Source organism: Anabrus simplex, chromosome 1 (genome assembly GCF_040414725.1).
Source record: "Anabrus simplex isolate iqAnaSimp1 chromosome 1, ASM4041472v1, whole genome shotgun sequence".
In the NCBI taxonomy this organism is placed as follows: Eukaryota; Metazoa; Arthropoda; class Insecta; order Orthoptera; family Tettigoniidae; genus Anabrus; species Anabrus simplex.
In genome coordinates this window covers 1,365,172,511-1,365,190,918 of record NC_090265.1, presented here as the reverse complement: position 1 = coordinate 1,365,190,918, position 18,408 = coordinate 1,365,172,511, and the positions used below count along the sequence as shown (strand labels likewise).

At 40.3% G+C, this 18,408-nt stretch overlaps 1 protein-coding gene across 1 annotated transcript in view; it reads left to right on the top strand.

Annotated features, from left to right (window-relative positions):
• Positions 1-14,349, top strand: part of LOC136859080 (uncharacterized) — a 357,013-nt gene extending 342,664 nt beyond the window's left edge. The window contains exon 19 of the mRNA XM_067138671.2: positions 13,840-14,349. Within this exon, the coding sequence (XP_066994772.2) occupies positions 13,840-13,995 (156 nt within the window). The 3' untranslated portion in view covers positions 13,996-14,349. The remainder of the gene's footprint in view (positions 1-13,839) is intronic.
• Positions 14,350-18,408: the final 4,059 nt, after the last annotated feature.

The following is an 18,408-nucleotide window of genomic DNA, read 5'->3' as shown; positions in this document are numbered from 1 at the left end:
GGATGCAGAGTTCCGCGGATAAACGGGGGTCTTGGGGACATTGGATCACGTTCACCCAGGGTCTCTTGGGCACTTCATCGAAATGAACGACGCTTGGGATCATCCCAGTTGATTCGTGGACTGTCCCATTAACACACTCCTCAATGATAGGGAGGACGTCCACCCATCGCCAATGTTGACGGGAACAGTAGATTCGGCAGAATTTGCCTATTTCCCGCATGATCCGCTCAGCTGGATTAGATTCGGGATGGCGAATCGAACTCAAATGATGCTTCACCCCTAGCCGTTCAATATCCCTTCTAAAAGCTCCGGAGGTAAATTGGGAACCGTGGTCTGTTAAAATACACTCCGGTTTACCCATCCTCGGAATGATTTTATTCTTTATCTGATTTATGACAGCTCTGGTATTTGCTTTTTGTACAGGGCAAAGTTGGATGAACTTCGAAAAAACATCGACGCACACCAAAATATGCTGCATTCCGCGTCGTGCCTTGGGCAAAGGACCATAAAAATCTAGCGCGAAGAGCTCTTTGGGCTCCTTCGGCAACAAAGGTCGTGGCAGTTGTTTGAGCAAAAAGGTGTTGTGTTTCACCCGCTGGCATATATCGCACGTCATCAATACACGGCGGACAATCTTCCTCAAATTTTGCCAAATGAAGGTTTCCTTTAACGTAGATACAACCTTGTCGATCCCGGCGTGACCAATGGCTCGGTGGGCTAACCAAATTAAGTCTTCATGTAAGACGGGCGGCACTACAATCCTGTATCGAGTGTGGTTATCATCGACAAATTTGTGTAGAATCCCATTGAAGTAATTGTATCGTTCTGCCTTCTTCTCTATTTCTGAGTACTCGGCGGTACCTGGTTGTATCTTCCGCTTGAAGAACTTGATCAATTTCCCTGTTTCCGGATCTCTTTCTTGCTCCTCCCCTATAGTCCTCAACTTCTCTAGCGTGGCCTGGTCTTCATCTTCTAGTTGGATGTGGAAAATGGAAGTTTCGCTGGGGTCCGGGTTTCGACTCAATGCATCTGCGATAATGTTGTTTTTCCCAGCACAATGCTCTACTGTTAAGTCATACTGCTGGACGAAAAGACACCAACGATTGACCCTTTCGCTCGTCATTGTCGACTTGAGCATGAACGTTAACGCCTTATGGTCCGTCCGTAAGACAATGGGGAAACCGTAGATATACTTTCGCCAATGACCTAGGGCTGTGACGATGGCTAACATCTCGAGTTCAGTCACTGTGTATTTGAGCTCGTGAGTTCTCAATTTTCGGCTCATAAATGCCAGATATGTGATCTTTGGTCGTGCCTCCGGGTCTTCTTGGTACAACACGGCACCGACCCCAATTTTCGATGCGTCCGTTTGCACGATGAATTTCTTTGAGTAATCTGGGTAACCTAATTTGACGCTGTTGGCGAGGAGTTCCTTCGTCTTATCGAAAGCAGCTTCGCATTCCTCGTTCCACTTCCAACGGTTATTTTTCTTTAGCAAATTTTGGAGGGGTGCTACGACTTCGGTATACCCAGGACAATGATCAGAAAAGAAGTTACAGATCCCTAGAAATTGCCGAACATGCTTGACCCTAGTTGGTCTTGGAAAGTTTTGGATTGCTTGAATTTTTATGGGGTTTGGGATCACGCCATCGGCATCAATCACGTGTCCCAAAAATAAAATACTCCTTTGACAAAACTGTGACTTTGAAAGGTTGACTTTAAAGTTGTTTCGATCCAGATCGAGCAAGAGTTTCCTGATCTTCTCGAGATGATCCTCGACTGTCTCAGACGCCACCAGAATGTCATCAATGTACCTTACAGTGAATGCTTTTACCTCGTCGCTAAGGTTTCTATCAAGAGCTCGGATAAGAGCGGATCCCGCGTTCATAATGCCGAACGGAAGACGATTGAAGACGTACGTCGTTTGGTCAAACATGAACCCAGTCAAAATTTTGGTCTTCGGGTCTAACTCTACGTGATGAAAAGAGGAAGTTAAGTCGACCCCAGAAAACAATTTCATATGCCGAAATTTCTTCAGGATGTCCTTGATACAGGGGGCTTGATCATACTCGGGGACTAAGCGCTTATTAATGGCCCTCGCGTCAAGGCAAACGCGAAGGGACCCATTCGCTTTCTCCACGATTACGAGTGGGTTCAGAAAAGGTGTTGGTGACTTCATAATCAAACCACTAGCCTCCATCTCGCTAATTATTTGACTGACTTTGTCATGATACTTTTCTGGTACCGGATACGGGCGTTGCTTAAATGGTTCCCAACTGTTTACTACCAAGGTATACTGGAAATTTGGGATCTTCCCCGGTCTTGAACCGAAAACTTCTTTGCATTGCTCTAAAATTTTGAGTAATTGATCCTTCTCATTTTCCCCAATTTTGGCTTCATGAATTTTTCCTTGAATGGTTGAATCCAACGATGGTTCCTCTTCTGTTTCCAATGCGGCGATTGTCATTCCAGATTCCTCAAAAACGTTGTGGCACATTCCGTCCACTCCTATCCAGTTTTCCTCTCCCTCCGTGTTTCCTGAACAGAGCTGCGTCATCCAAATCCTTTCCTCGGTTTCTAAGTCTTCACAATCATTTAACTTTATCTCAGTTTGGGCCGAATCCAACTTTAAACAAATTTCGTTTGTTTCCATATTGATATGGGCTTTATATTCCCTTAGGAAATCTGAACCGATGATAACATTATATTCCATTTTGGACAAAACAATGAACGGGTGGGAAATAATATCCTTCCCAATCTCCAGATCCAAATACGCTTGACTATTGCAGATCGTGGTCCTGTCAGGGATTACCCCACGAACTTTGACATTTGATATTGGGATAACCGGGATTTCATTCTTGGATTGAAGTTCTTGTAATAGTATTCTAGAAACGACGCTCACGCTGGCTCCCGTATCCACAAGACAACGAACTCGGACCCCATGAACTCTGATATAAATCACAGGCAATTCCCTCACGACCTTGATGTCGGTTTGAAACTTATCTTCCAATAACTCATCAGATTGTACAACCCACGTGTCGATCGTGATCACTATCCATGACAATGTTTGAGGGTCGATAGCCTTCGAAAATTCGGCTATCTCCTCATCTAGTACTTCGGCTTTTTTTTAGACGATCTCCCTCAGCTGCCTCATATTCTGGCGCACGGGGATCTAATCTACTTTGACTTGCATTGTGTTGTTGCAATGCAAGGCTTTCAGCCCCTTTACATTCGGTCGTCTGAGTTAATCGCCTAATGGGCTGCTCCCATATGTCCTTAACATTTTGTGATGCATTTAGCTCCCGGACGTACTGTTGTGACTCCCTTTTTCTGTCCTGAAGGTCGCCCTGGTAGTATTCCCTACGCTGTTGGGAATTTCCGTCATTGCGCGGTTGCCATTTTGGATATGGTCGACGCTCTCTATTATTACCATTTTGCTTATAAGCCGGTCTATCATATTTACGTCTGGACTCTTCCCATGGTCGAGACCTCCACCTCGCATCTCTTGGGTTTCGGTTCCCAACGTACAGCTCCCGTGTACTTGTTCCCTGATCTTTCTGGCTGGTTGGATTAGCACTCCCTTGGCAATCCAAAACGTTGACCATCTCTGTCTGCCTAGTTCGTATATGCTGCCCACTGGACGTTTGGTCAAGGTGCCGCAACACCTGTTCCATTTCCACCGCCGTCTTTACGTTCGCGGCTATTAACATGCGTTGAACGTCGGCGGGAAATTGCTTACTAATGGCTGCCATTAGCTCAATTTCTGCCGGGGGATTGTCTAGTTCTCTCATCTTGACTAGCTGCCCAGTGAAGTACTCACAGAAGCGCGTTGGGCCAGTCATGGAGTACCGACGAGAGTACAACTCCAATCGCAACCCCTGTTGAGTCTGCATTCCCCAATACTTATCCAGAAATGCCCTTTTAAAGCTCTCATATCCATCAAAGCACTACCGGAACGCTTGGAACCAAACGAGGGCCTGGTCTTCCAAAAACCTTTCCACAACCCTCAATTTTCGCTCTGGCGTTATCCGATTATCGGCCATATATCCGTCCATTTCGAGCAAGAATTTCTTTGGAGTCATGTTTCCCCCAGGTTTAAACCGTTTCGGCTTATCTTCCGCCATCTTCATCATATTGTAAATGGGTATTGGTTCAATGGGAATTGACGTCGAATTGTGCATTTGCGTTCCAGATAACTGTTCCTGACTGGTATTAATCCTAGCAAAAAGACCTGTTCCTTCCGGCTCCACCTTCATTTCGAAAGGGTTAACGGGGCTCGATTTTATCGGACTGAACTCCTTTCCCTTTCCGTGAAAATCCTCCCGTACTTTCAATTTTCCTACCTCTTCTCTCAACTCTTGGATGAGGTTTTCATGGGTATCTACCCTAATTTTCGCCTTCTGGATTTTATGGGACCAATCCTCGATTCTATCTGATATTTGGTCGTCCCTCTTATGAACCTCTTCTCGGATCGAAATTATTTCTTCGGTCGTTATTTCTTTGACTTTGGATACCTGCTTCTCTATTGACTCAGCAAATTCCTTACGCACCGCCACGGCTTGATGTTGCACATCACATAGTTTGCTCTGAGCCTGACATATCTCCCCCTTAGTTGCTTCAATCTCCCTACTGGTAGTTTCCTGATATGCCACTGTCGCTCTAATGTGTTCCTCGAGTTGCTCCGCCATACTGATAGTTTGGGCCTCAATACAACCTACACGCTCAACCGCTGTGTTGATCATCTTGCCAAAAATTTCCTGTTTTTCCTCTACACCGTCTACTCGCGCTCCTAATTTCTCGGTAACCTTCTTACAACGTTCTCGATCGACTTTAAGTTGGTCAACTAGTTCGTTCTGACGTTCAGTCATTCGCTCGAACCGCTCCTCAAAGTCACCTAGCCGTTTATTGATCTCCTCTCTCCCTTCCTTGCATTCCTCCTGTACCTTCTCTATCATTTCTTTAATGTTTACCTGAATATCCTCACTAGTCTCATTTAGTTTCGCCTGCATGTCTTCGTTATTTTCACGCATCAGTTCCTTCATACCCTGCATGTCCTCGTTATTTTCACGCATCATTTCTTTCATACCCTGCATGTCCTCGTTATTCTGATTAATTTTCGCCAAAATGCTTTCGCTATTACCGCGAATCATCTCCTGCATCCATTCTTTCATCTGTTCTAATTCCATTACGAACACAATTTTCATTAAATGAGCCCCCCTTTAGACTCGAACTTAGGACCTGGGTCAATTAACTCGAAACCAAGTTTTCTTCAAGGTTGTTTCCCCACTCAACTTCGAAAATTTCTACAATTTAATAGAATGAAGTCCAAAACGTAGCCACAAAACGGAAACGCTAACTCGAAGTTGCCTAACATTTACACCCCTGTTGCACCGGGAGCATAATCAAAATTAAAGAATGTAGCCATAATACTTAACGATAAAATTTTGAATACATTAGCTATCCGAAATAAAATACCAACACAGGTGGTATATGCCAATAAATTAGGTCATCCTTCCAGCATTGAGGCAGATACACCTGATACACTGGGTAATACCGTCCCAAGACTTTCCGTCTGAAGCCTAATCTACTGCATCTTCAGAATCAGCTCAAAGGCCTGAGGTCACCTTGGCTACTCCGCGGAGAATCTAACTCGTCACATGAATTAACACTCACTTTTAGCAATGAGGCCTCTTGCAAGTAGTACCTCCTGACTAATACCCATGAATATGGTTACCTGAAGGGTATCGATATTCGTTTTCCTCAGATTCGGGAAAATCATTCCATTGTTTCCCGGATTCAATAGAATCCTTTATTAATTTCTGGGTACGTCAATTGCTATGAATGACCGTCATGGTTATTGCCGTAGTAATAATAATAATAATAATAATAATAATAATAATAATAATAATAATAATAATGATAATAACCATGACATACGACAATCTTCGCCGTACACGTACAAATTAAATTTTACTGTCACTCGTCATTCATTTTCACCTATTGGTCCAATCATGTGCATCCAGTAATATGAACTAAATCAGTTCTTTATCATAATTGGCCATTCCTACAAATTTTTAATTCTGGCATTACCATGCCATGCGCCCATTTTTCAGAAAATTTAAAATCCGAAAATGCCTACCGAAAAAACCGAAAAAACCTACTGGAAATGCCGAAAATGCCAACACGAAGGGCGCCATATGGGACCTTTCCCACCATCCCCCATAGCTCATGGTACCATGTGCCAACAAAGAGGTGACCCTGTCGGGTCATGAACACATGGCACCATGCTCCACGGAAGGCGATGGTCAAGGGACCTTTTTCGGCCTGTGACGATTCCCTCTCATTGGGATTGAATAAGTAATCCACTCACATGAGAGGTCAACGCCCTGCGGCCTAGCAAGGTCGCTGCTCACTCTCCCGTTCCTAAGATCTGAACCCCGGCTACTCAGAGTCGCAGACCGTCCGCGGCGATAAAAAAATAAAATATCTTACAACTAACTTAAAGGCATAACATGAACGGAAGAGGTTCTGGATGCTAACTATCGGCAAGAAACATAGGCACGAATAAATTTTCTGATTATTTAATTCACTCCCGTTGAACATATTTACAATCTATAACCTTGAACTTCAACGTTAAATTACATCATAGAATTTTAATACCAACCACGGACAACCTTGTCCGGGCTGCCACCCAAGTGAAGTTTTTATCCCCATCATTATAAGATTCATAATGTGGTCTATTGACATACACTGTTGAAATTTATAACACAAAAAACAATCACCTATTCGGATTAAGCACATGGGTGTTCACATTTAACTTCAAACAACTCAGAGAAATTTGAGTTGCGTTTATTACGCTCTTGGTTGATCAACTTGGTTTCGAGTTTGCGGACACGATTATTTTACCTGCTGAGTACGGTAAACACTATTATAATGAACCAAACTTTTTACAAAATTTTATAAGGAAACTATGATGTTACGGATATAAATATTCCCGGGATTAATTCCCAAATTACATATTTAAAACACAGCAAGTTACACTAATTTACTCTAAGATTAGAGTGGCCACCTACATCGAACATAACACGAGAAATATAATATTTAAAGACATTTAAAAAAAATCATAAAATGATAAACGACTTCACGGCGTCGCAACCTCTCGCAAAAACATGAAATGCACATAATTCTTGTTACTGCTAATCACCTCATTTGAGGACTAACTATACACATTCTAGGGCCTGAACCCTCCACTCAAACGAACTACCAAAGGATTTTTCACGAAGCCTCAATTAAACAAATCAATTAGCATCAAAACAACATCCTATTTACACTATTATCACACCTGGAAGAGAAAACACAAATATAACATTTTCCATACATGGTAACTGCATCTGGATTACCATTAGCCGTCGTTTGTGTGACTGACTCCCTTTTGTCATGTCCGAGGTACGAACGGGAGACCAACAGGTCTCTCGAGTCGGGGAACCTGAAAAATCAAGACCCTATCTATCGCTTCTCTATGTGTATGAACTAAGTGTTACTGCATTCATTCTTTCTTAGCCGTATTAGATTGTGGTAATCGATTAACAAAAAAAAAAAAAAACCTTTACTAGCAGAGCGAAACAGGGATTGAGGAAAAACACTTCCTTGAGACGGACGGCCATACATTTGCCTTTTCAGCAGTTCTGGTTTGACCCGTCAAGCGAGCTCGACCCTCCCGGGGAAAGCTGCCATAAATTCCCTTGTCAACCGCCCTCATGCCGGCCACATACTTCTTTCTTTAAAAACCCAACATTAGTGCGTTTACAAAAGCCTATTCAGTGGGCCAATTTATTCACGCGAACAAAATAACCAATACAAACAGGTGCATAGAATTATGCTCAAACCCGCTCAGGTATTCTTCATCAGACCAATCTCTCAACCTTTGGGCCGTGACATGATTTTACTCTCTCTCTCTCTCTCTCTCATATGAGTCCGGAGTTCCATCTTCGTGCCTCCCATAGTAAAACTACCACAATCCACGGGCTAGCAAACTAGAGTTTAATAACCTCACAGAATTTACTAATAACCATAGTCGTAATAATCACAATAATGATACTAATAATAATAATAATAATAATAATAATAATAATAATAATAATAATAATAATAATAATAATAATACGGACTATGTACCTGACATGAAGTTATAATTCTTTAATAGATCGGCATAAGATTATCCGACCAAACTGATTAATTTAAATGAAATCAAATGGACTACCAAAAAGGTATTTAAGCAATCACACAAAAAAAAAATATTTTCTTTAACGGGGCACTAGCTAGAGTTGGTAGGGTGGACATTTGTACCTCGGTGCCATGACTCTTCACACACATATTGGACAGCAACGCCTTACATTATCATGCATAAAATCCAACTACTTTACATTAAAACGAGTACTTCATCTATCCAACTTTATCTGGTTCACAGGATATATGGCAATGATTCTTACGTCATCTTAACCTGTCTTCTTCCACATATCTCTCCCAGAATGAAGGCTCCTTTGTTACCTCAACGAAATTAATTAACCTTTTCCCCCCGTCTCCTCTGACAGTACTCATAAAACAAGGATATAATCATGCTCGTGCAATACAGACAACTAGATGGGAAATTCATACTCTATTCCTAATTTGTTTCCTTCCCAAACAACTTTAAAAGGTTAAACTAAAATGAAAATACCGACCACTCTAATCTTCCTATAATTATTCAATTTAACATCATCCCATGCTATTCCTATATTCTGACATGATTTATCTACAGGGAATATCAATATCATAAGATCATAATTTTGTACTCAACATGTTGGTCCGTTGTCCATCGTCCGTCTCTCGAGCCCCGAGGAGGGCTGCCTTGTAGGTCTTAACCCATCCTGCTGAAGTGGGAGATCGCTGGTTCAAGACGTTCCATGATGCTCCTGGAATAATCCATAGCGTTGGGGTTTGACCACTGAAATGACACTGTTTACACTTTTCTTTACAAAACTTCCTCCACTCGCGTTACAGGCAAATTTTTCCCTTTTATTGGTATGATTGCGATCTTTTGCGGAATGAAAGTTGCATATTTATTAATTTGATGCCGGACGCAGCTATACTACCTCAGTCCGACAAAGAAAGTACAGAAATCACGGTTCCGTCACTGCAATAGTTTATTAAACTGAATTAACGTGACATTGGGTTCCTATATTTATTTCAAAACCCTGTCTCGTACGTCTGTTTCTCTGTACTTCTACAATTACGCCGTCATTCAGCACGATAACTTGGTACTTGTTTTCTGTTTATATCATATTACACGGAATTTCGTGCTACCTTTTTTTATATGTCTACCTTCACAAAATTCAAATTATTCCTCACACACCACGGACTCTCTTTACCACGGGAGATGAATTGAAGAATTGTTTTCTCCGTCCGAGATTCGGCACATCACGGCGTCACAGTTTCGCGATGCGAACATACGACGTAATTCACGTAATTTTGTGGCGCGTTGCGAACAATCTGTAATTCATACAGCACTATCGCTCCGTTAAGTTCTCTACCGACAATTCGTATGAGAAATTATACATATTTGCACTCCCGTTTATATCAACATTTCTATACAAAGAAAAGGCAAGCCCGACCACAAATCGGCCGTGTGGTCACCTCGTAGACTCCTCAAAGACTGGCCTTCACCCTCATATGTGCAGGCAAATATAAAGGCTCTCTAGGGTGGGGAATGCTTGGGGAGACATCTTCCTCCTACACATTTTAGTTTTCCAGATCCACAAGGCTTACGAATCCCAGCGGTGCGGCAATTTGTGTGGCCAACTACTCCGAAATACACGCTGTTATGCGGAACTCGGGATGATCGGTGGATTTGTCGTAATTAATTCCAATACAATCGGGGTGGGGGTAGTATTCGCTAAGAGTATTTGGCGACCCTGTAGGCGTGGGGACGCCGAGGAAATTACGTAACCATTTGAAGATGCATATTCGTAGGCGAGATTATTCTACCTTGATTTTCAATTTTTCCATTCATCCAATAATCCTCTTATTACTTTGCCGTATGTTTTCTGGTTAGTTTAGCCTTAATTGAGTTGAAAATACCCCTGAAATCGCCCCATCGCTTTGGCATCGCTGGACGTTGGCTTTTGTTTTCAATATGGAGTCAGCAAAATTGTATTCTTCTTCCCCTTTTTCCATGATACGCGCGCAGTTCGGGAGTTTTTCTAAGCCACCCCCTGGGAGATCTAGGCGCCTCTCTGTCGCGAAGTGTTATGCAATATGACGCTACTGCCAGCATCCAAACAAAGGAAGCTACAAGCCTACTAATTCCTTAAATATATAATTCTGAATAATTATTCATGTGACTATACGGTCACAACATACATAAGGCAAGGTAGGTGATGGTTTAGGAAAATCTTTCAAACATAGGTCATTAACAGAATAATTTGCAGGATAATTTAGATGAATCTTAGAATTATTCATATGCTTGTTAACCATATTACCTTTTAGTCAGAAATGATTCATACTATATTCATTAGTTCTTCTAGGTTGGTTTTTCCTAGGACAATTCTTCCTTAAATGATTATTAGAGCCACAGTTGAAACATTTACGTTGATTATTGCTGGTAAGTTGGACATGGTGGGAGGTAGGTGGTAAGGATTTTAAGGGAGGTGGGGTATTAAATTGTCTAGAATAATCAGCATACTTTACACTCTCAGCCGTTACAGAAATTTCTTGGAGTTCTTTAATAGAATTAGGTTTATTAACAAAACATAGGTACGACCGATATGCAGGTGAGATTCCCTCAATAATATTGCTTACTAGGTTCCTTTCAGAAATATCCAACTGGAACACTTTGGTATACAGTAGTATGTCCTGGATATAATCAGCAAGATTCTCATTCATTCCTTGAACTCTACAGTGATATTTCTGCACTAAGGATGACAACGCCCTATATGGGATGTAATTACTTAATATTTCAGAGTGAAAACTCTCGACAGCTTTATTCTTGGACATAGCATCAAGAATCAGGTTTGATAGAATGCCAGTCGAATAGGGATAAATAACCTGGAATAATTGTTTAGATGAGAAATTGAACACTTTAGCTACATCCCAAAATTCAGTTAAGAATCTCAGAAAGGAAACGATTTCTTCTAAGGAACTAATAGATAACTTAGAAATATTTTTTAGCAGCATCGAAATTGGGTGAGGTAAATTTCTGAATGTCTGTTGACCAATACACAGGTTTTGAAATCCACCTACTACATCATAGGGAACAGTTTCAGATTTATCAGCAGTCCCCGACGAAGTTGCACTATGGTTATTGACCTTAGAAGGAGCTCCAGAAAAATCTGGGTGATCAGAATTTACTTGACTGACAGGATTACAAACCAGAGAATCAGGATTAATGTGCTGACTGATACTTCTAGCACTAACATCAGGGGTAGGGTGGTCAGACTTATCTGTGTCATTAGTTGCTCTGTCTAAAAGGTCATTAATATCACACAACAAGTTAATGGACTTGTTTAGAACATGATTACAGCCATCTTTAAGATGGGACGGGAGATCAAATGTTAAAAGATCTCTGGTTCGATCGACAAAATGTTTCAGGCGGTTATTAATACGTCTAAACTGAATACCAGAAGATTCACCCTGTTTAAGAAAATTAAAAATTGATTGAATCTCATCAACTCTATTTAAAATCAAGGACAATGACTCACCAGCAGTTTTCTCAATACTATCAGGTATCGCAAAGGATACATCCTCTAAATCTTTTAACAATTTAATATCACCAGCCACTGTACCAGTAGAAGAGTGATTTCTGATGCAAATTTCATACTCAAGCTCCTCTTTACGAAGGAAACTTAAAATTGGTAATCTCCGTGCACTCATGGTAAGGGGAAGAGAACAACAGGATTAGCAATGCAGAAAGGGGTCACAAATCAGTTAACAGAAATAATTAATTAACAAATTAGGTAAGATGACAAGGTCACGATTGCAATACTCTGCTACCACTGTAACGTGCGGGGAGACACTTAAAATACAATGACACTGTGACGTGCGATAATAAGAACGGTGACGATGCAATTATTTAAAGGTTAGGTTTGGGTTACACTTAGAGATGTCACGATAATTAGTTAAAATTCCAAGAGATATACTCAGTTACAGTTAGGTTGATTACAAGTATACGGTGAGGTCCAATTAGAACTCAGACAGTATCCGTAGCACTGCTACACTAAGCCTGACTATAGACACGCAGTGATGGACGGGTTAGGTCAGTACATAAACTAGAGAGAGTTTGGTACATCGATATGAAAACACTTTTAGCACACTAAGGAGCTAGGACACCAAACATAATACTATTAACATACTATGTACAATCATTGTATTTTAATTTATATTTCGAGTACGATGAAAAGCACCAGGTACTCTACCGCTGGGTGGTGTGGAAAAGAGTACACACGATTTATGACTCCCCGTCCTCCCCGCTCACCCTCTTGCCCTTGAACTCACTTTTTCTTATTTATTTTACGTCCTGTACTTATGCCAATAAGGTGTACAGAGACAAAGTATAGGACAGAGGGCATGTTGAAGGATTTGTCAGGCTATAGGTACCACCCCTGTTAAAGAATAATAATGTTATTGATTGTACGTTCTGTAGCAATATCAAATACCACCGGACTGAGCCAGGATCGAACCTGCTAAGTTGGGATCAGAAGGCCAGCGCTCTACTGTCTGTGCTTATCAGGCCAGTCCCTGTTAAAAATAACGCAACATGAGACCAAGTCGCTCACGGTCGCAGCAAAATTTGTCCCATTTGCGATCACTCCCATTACAGTGGAAAACAAGAATGTGAAGAAAGACCAGTTCATGTTACAGCAGTCAGAATGAAGGAGGGAACAAGTGAGCCGGAAGTGAGGAGTAAGAGAATGTAGAAAGGAATGCTGGAATGTTGCAACATCGTAAAATGCCACGTGCAGTGCTCCTCCCTCCAACCTCACCTGTCATTCGCCAACTTTAGTTAAGTCTAGTATAGTACCACGGTGTGAGGAGCACCATGAATCTATGTCAATTGTGATTAGTACAATTATGAGGGGCAGGTGACCTAGATATTGGACCCCTTTGGACAACAAGCAATCATCTCAGAATATGAGGCATTGTGAATTGGATCCACTGATTGTTTTGGATTCATGGTCATTTTTTTCATCATTTGTTTTAGATTTTATTCAGGGGATACATTTTGAAGTTAAAATTATTGTTTCATTTCGTTGCACCTTGTACCATTGGGGCCAATGACCTAGCTGTTAGGCCCCTTTAAACATCAAACATCACCATTGTCGTCATTTTGATATTAATTTCTCTCTCTCAGTCTCATCTTTGGCTTTGATGATATGAAAGTGACTGAGATATGAGTATTACTAGTAACACTATTTGTTATGTAGCCAGTCCTGTGTGATGAATTGTGTGAAAATGTTGGTCATAGGATTGGTTCCTGTTTGCATATCAGTAGGCTTGGTAAACTAATATGTAATAACGCCTTCTGCCTTAGCGAGGAAAGTAACAGGGAAACTTCTTCACTACCAATTTCTCTTAGTACACCTGTTGAGGAACCAACCAGCTTTCGGGCTGAGTACTCAGCATTCAGTTTGTAATTTTTTTATTTTTTCCACCTCCTTTCTGCATATTATTGATGTGAATTTAGTATATTTTTCTCATTTCCAAACTGAATTCCAAAAGAATGTGCATTGGTAGCAGTCCTTAACGTAAGTGTGTAATGTAAAAATTTATAATTGAGGGTTTTCAATTAGCTTCTTTGATTTGCAGATCCAGTGGAATCCTAATTGCCGAAGTTTCTTATGGATAGCAACTGGATATCAATGTGGACTGGTTAGAGTGCCCTGTGTTTCTGGCATGCACACCCGTGATGTGGAGCGTGCCTTGCAACATGCTGCTGTAAATACTTACGGACAACAATTGTAGACACTACTCTTAAAACATGTATAATATGTTTGTAATTTAAGTTAATCAAGTTTCACAGTTGTAAAGATTTTCTCTGTGAATATCCAAAAATAGCCTCAGGTTTAACTATATTTATCTTTTATAAAGATGAAAACTATGTTAATTATGTATAAAGTTCAATGCGGATGATCCAGAATCATCTGAACTGAAAGACTGTAGAAATATTTATTTATAAAAACATGTAATTATTGATGACTACCTCGTTTGTAAAGTTTTAAAATTAAAATAACATGTTGCAGTAAGTTGAACATCTTACTTCTTTCCCAAATATCTGAGTTATCTCTACTCCCTGTGCTTTTAAGAAATTGGTAGAAAAGAAAGGAAATGGAAAAATAAAATTTTAATTTAATTTATTAATATTAAATAAATTTCACATATCTAACTAAGCAATGTGATAAACTGTCCACATGATGTGAAGAAGTTGCTGGATTGGAAAATGTGGTACCACATGAATTGTTTACCATTAATTCTAGTGGAGGACATGCAGACAATCAAGATTTGATATTAATCTTAATATTTATATTATTATATTTAAAATGTTATTAGTGGCAATGTTTTGCAGTATGTTCTAAAATGACAAGACAAATATAAATATACACTTAATAGTTGAACTGCAACACACTACTTAAATGTATATGTGGCCATTGTAGTACCTACAAAACCCCTACCATTGATCTTCCTGTCCCCATTCACACCAGGCACCACCAAACCACGTTTGATGGATGTTTTACAGTTAAAGTCCTCAAACGTTTACCCCCAACGCCCACCCTCTTGCCTGTAGAGATTCCGAAGTTGGACATCAACTGGTTTTCAGGTCCAGGGAAGCACCCAGCCTTAACATTAGAAAAGCGCTCCTTCTTTCCATTTTCTTATGTGTGTGTGTTTTTTGTTTTTCCACTACTCCCTCAACCTCTCACTGCATCTACTTGCCAACAGTGACCTGTTCTATTATTGTTCTATCCTTCACTGACAAAGGCTGCTGTGGAAAGTTTTGGATGCATGTTTTTTCTTTTATGTGTACTCTATCCGTATGGTAAGATGCTGCTCTCCCTCTGTTTCATAGACTTATTTTGACTCCTGCTTGCTTTCTTACCTGAGCATTTATCAACCTACATTTAGTTGACTATCAACTAGCACTGGTGGTCCAGTGCCATACTTGTACTGAAGACTGTGTTATAAATCTTGTCGAAGATTAGTGGATTTTTTAAGGCGGGAAAAATCGATAGCATGCATGTCGTTATTTCAACATGTAAAAGATCTCTGATAAGACACATTATAGTCGTGTCAAATGGGAAGCATTTAGGCCTCAAGAAGCTTTTTTAGTGTTATCCAACCAAAGGGCTTCTATGTTGTCACATTAGCCCACCCATTCTCTGCATTGCACTCTGTGAAAAATGTCTACTGCGCGAGTTGGCCATGTGGTTAGAGGCGCATGGCTGTGAGCATGCATCTGGGAGATAGTGGGCTCGAATTCCACTGTCGGCAGCCCTGAAGATGGTTTTCCGTGGTTTCCCATTTTACACCAAGCAAATGCTGGGGCTGTACCTTAATTAACGCCACTGCGCTTCCTTCCAACCCCTAGGCCTTTCCTATCTCATCGTCGCCATCAGACCTATCTATGTCGGTGCGACGTAAAGCCACTAGCAAAAAAAATTTTCACTGCATTAAAAATCACTTGCACTTGGCCAAAATATTTTTACTTCATATAAATGACGGCGAGAGCCTCTGTAACTCAGGTGGCAGTGCACCAGCCTCTCACCACTGGGTTCTGTGGTTCAAATCCCGGTCACTCCATGTGAGATTTATGCTGGACAAAGCAGAGGTGGGACAGATTTTTCTCCGGGTACTCCGGTTTTCCCTGTCATAATTCATTCCAGCAACCCTCTCTAATATCATTTCATTTCATTTGTCATTCATTAATCATTTCCCCAGAGGAGTGCGACAGGCTTCGGCAGCTGGCACAATTCCTATCCTCACTGCTAGATGGGGGCTTCATTCATTCCATTCCTGACCCGGTCAAATGACTGGAAACAGGATGTGGATTTTCATTTTCATAAATGACTGCAACAGAAACAGCTTTCCATTTGTGACGGACTGTAGATGTTCATTCAGCTGAATTCTCTTCACTTGACATTCCAATCTATCTACACTTGGGTTTTGGTATTGCTAATTGGAGCTGACTGTAATTAATTACACTGAGATGACCAGTTACCGGTAATTACAAAGCAACATCACAGTTGACACTGTATTTGAGGGTGCTCAAATATGTCAGCCTCCTTTTGGTAGAGTTACTGGCACATTAAAGAACTCCTGCAGGACTAAATTCTGGCACCTCATCTCCAGAAACTGTAAGAGTAGTTAGTGGGACGTAAAGCCCATAACATTATTATTATTATTATTATTATTATTATTATTATTATTAACACAGAAGTTAACTAAGACATTTCAGCAACTGAGGACATATGATATAATAAACTGACTCTTTTTATGAACCTTTTTATAATTTAAGTGCATCGTATGCAAAATGTGAATACCCATGACAAAGCCACACAATTTAATTCATCCTGTAAAGTTCATAAGATATTGTAGCTAGTAATGTGCACTCTGAGATGAGGTTTCAAGATTTATCAAGACTAACGCAGACACTACATCTCGCGAGAAATTTTTGAGAGTGTTGTCCCCATATTGTGTAGCGAACAGCGTGTCCGTGCCTTCGCCATTCCGTAGGTACGTGTCAACAAGTGACTAGGGTGTTCATTTCTACCGATGGCTGTTTTGATGCAGTATAACATAATTATACACATTCTGGCACTGTATGCAGTGGTAAGTACACAAATGAGTAGACTTAGTACAGAAACTGACATCTATTGCAGGTACACCTACCTGGATATTAGAGACGTGCATTATTCAAACTCGAGACGGGGCAAGATGCATCTTGCTACATAAATATAATTTACAAAGTTTATTCCACCTACTCAATACTGTACAATAATTGCAATGTCTATAAATACATTACAATGTGTTATCAAGGGACTAGTTTCGACCCTATGTGGGTCATCATCAGCCTAACTAAGATACACTTATAAATTTGCCGAAGTTCTAAGACAAAATTATATTGTGGAAATAAAATTTAAAAGAACGAACTGTGTATGTGAAGCGATAATGTACATATATAAAATGGTGAAGGGATGAAATGTGATAGATAAAATAATGTTGTACTGATCAATGACAAATAAAATTTTCAGGATTTACGTCAATTACAATTAGACTGTAAGAATAGTATCACACAATTTTTACAATGATGATTAAAATATGCCCTTGTTAGTGAATATTCTAAAATTGCACTTAGAAGTGTAATATGCCGGTTGAATGCAAGGTCCAGATACTTCTATTGAGTTCTAAATTTCAAGTGCATCTTCAGGTAGAGAATTGAAAGTTGAACATTGACGCATGTCTGTCTTGCTTGAGGTCCAATATTTCTGATACAGAAATTAAATGTAGATAAAACCGTACGACATTCTTATAATATAATGGATTCTTGCTGTGGTGTGAGGAAAATTCCCAATCCAAGTTGGAACCAATAGAACCTGATGATGCATATGCAACCACCATTACGCACGAGTGTGTAACCATTTGCAATCTATAGAAAATATGAAATGAATTAACGGTGAGTGAAATAAGTGTAAATACCAAGTCTGGGCGCCACCTGTAAAACAATTACAGGAATATATAACTATATAGAGCAATGAGTAACTCCCTCTCCCAAGGCAACGGTCATCAGGCTGACGAAGCTCCAGACTTACTTTATAACCTTACCTGTTTACCCCTGAAATTAGATTTGGGTAGCAAGCCAGGTTCATCCATACTCTACTGATAATAGATTCACTGCAAGTTTCCTTCCATGACTTTACTCCCAAAATAAATAAAAATATATAAATTACCTCAATAATCATCACATGATGAGACCAACACCTATTCGCCGTTTACAAAGGGCAAATATACAGACCACTAAAAACCACATACAAAAATAAATCATTTGACGAGACCAACTCGTGTTTGCCGCTTATGAAGGCAAATTACAAACGTCTACAAACCACCAACATGAAGAAAGAAACATCACTTTACGAGATCAACTCGTGTTTGCCGTTTACAAGGCAAATTACAAACCACTAAAAAACACCAATTTAAAAACAAATCACTTAACGAGACCAACTCGTGTTTGCCGCTTATAAAGACAAATTACAAACATCTTCAAACCACCATAAAATTATTTTCACTATTTACATTTATCATACCTTGCACGTAAGAGTTGCACTGCACTCTACTGTTGCAGAAGAAAAGCCTAATCTGGTAGAGAAAAGTACGACGACTTTC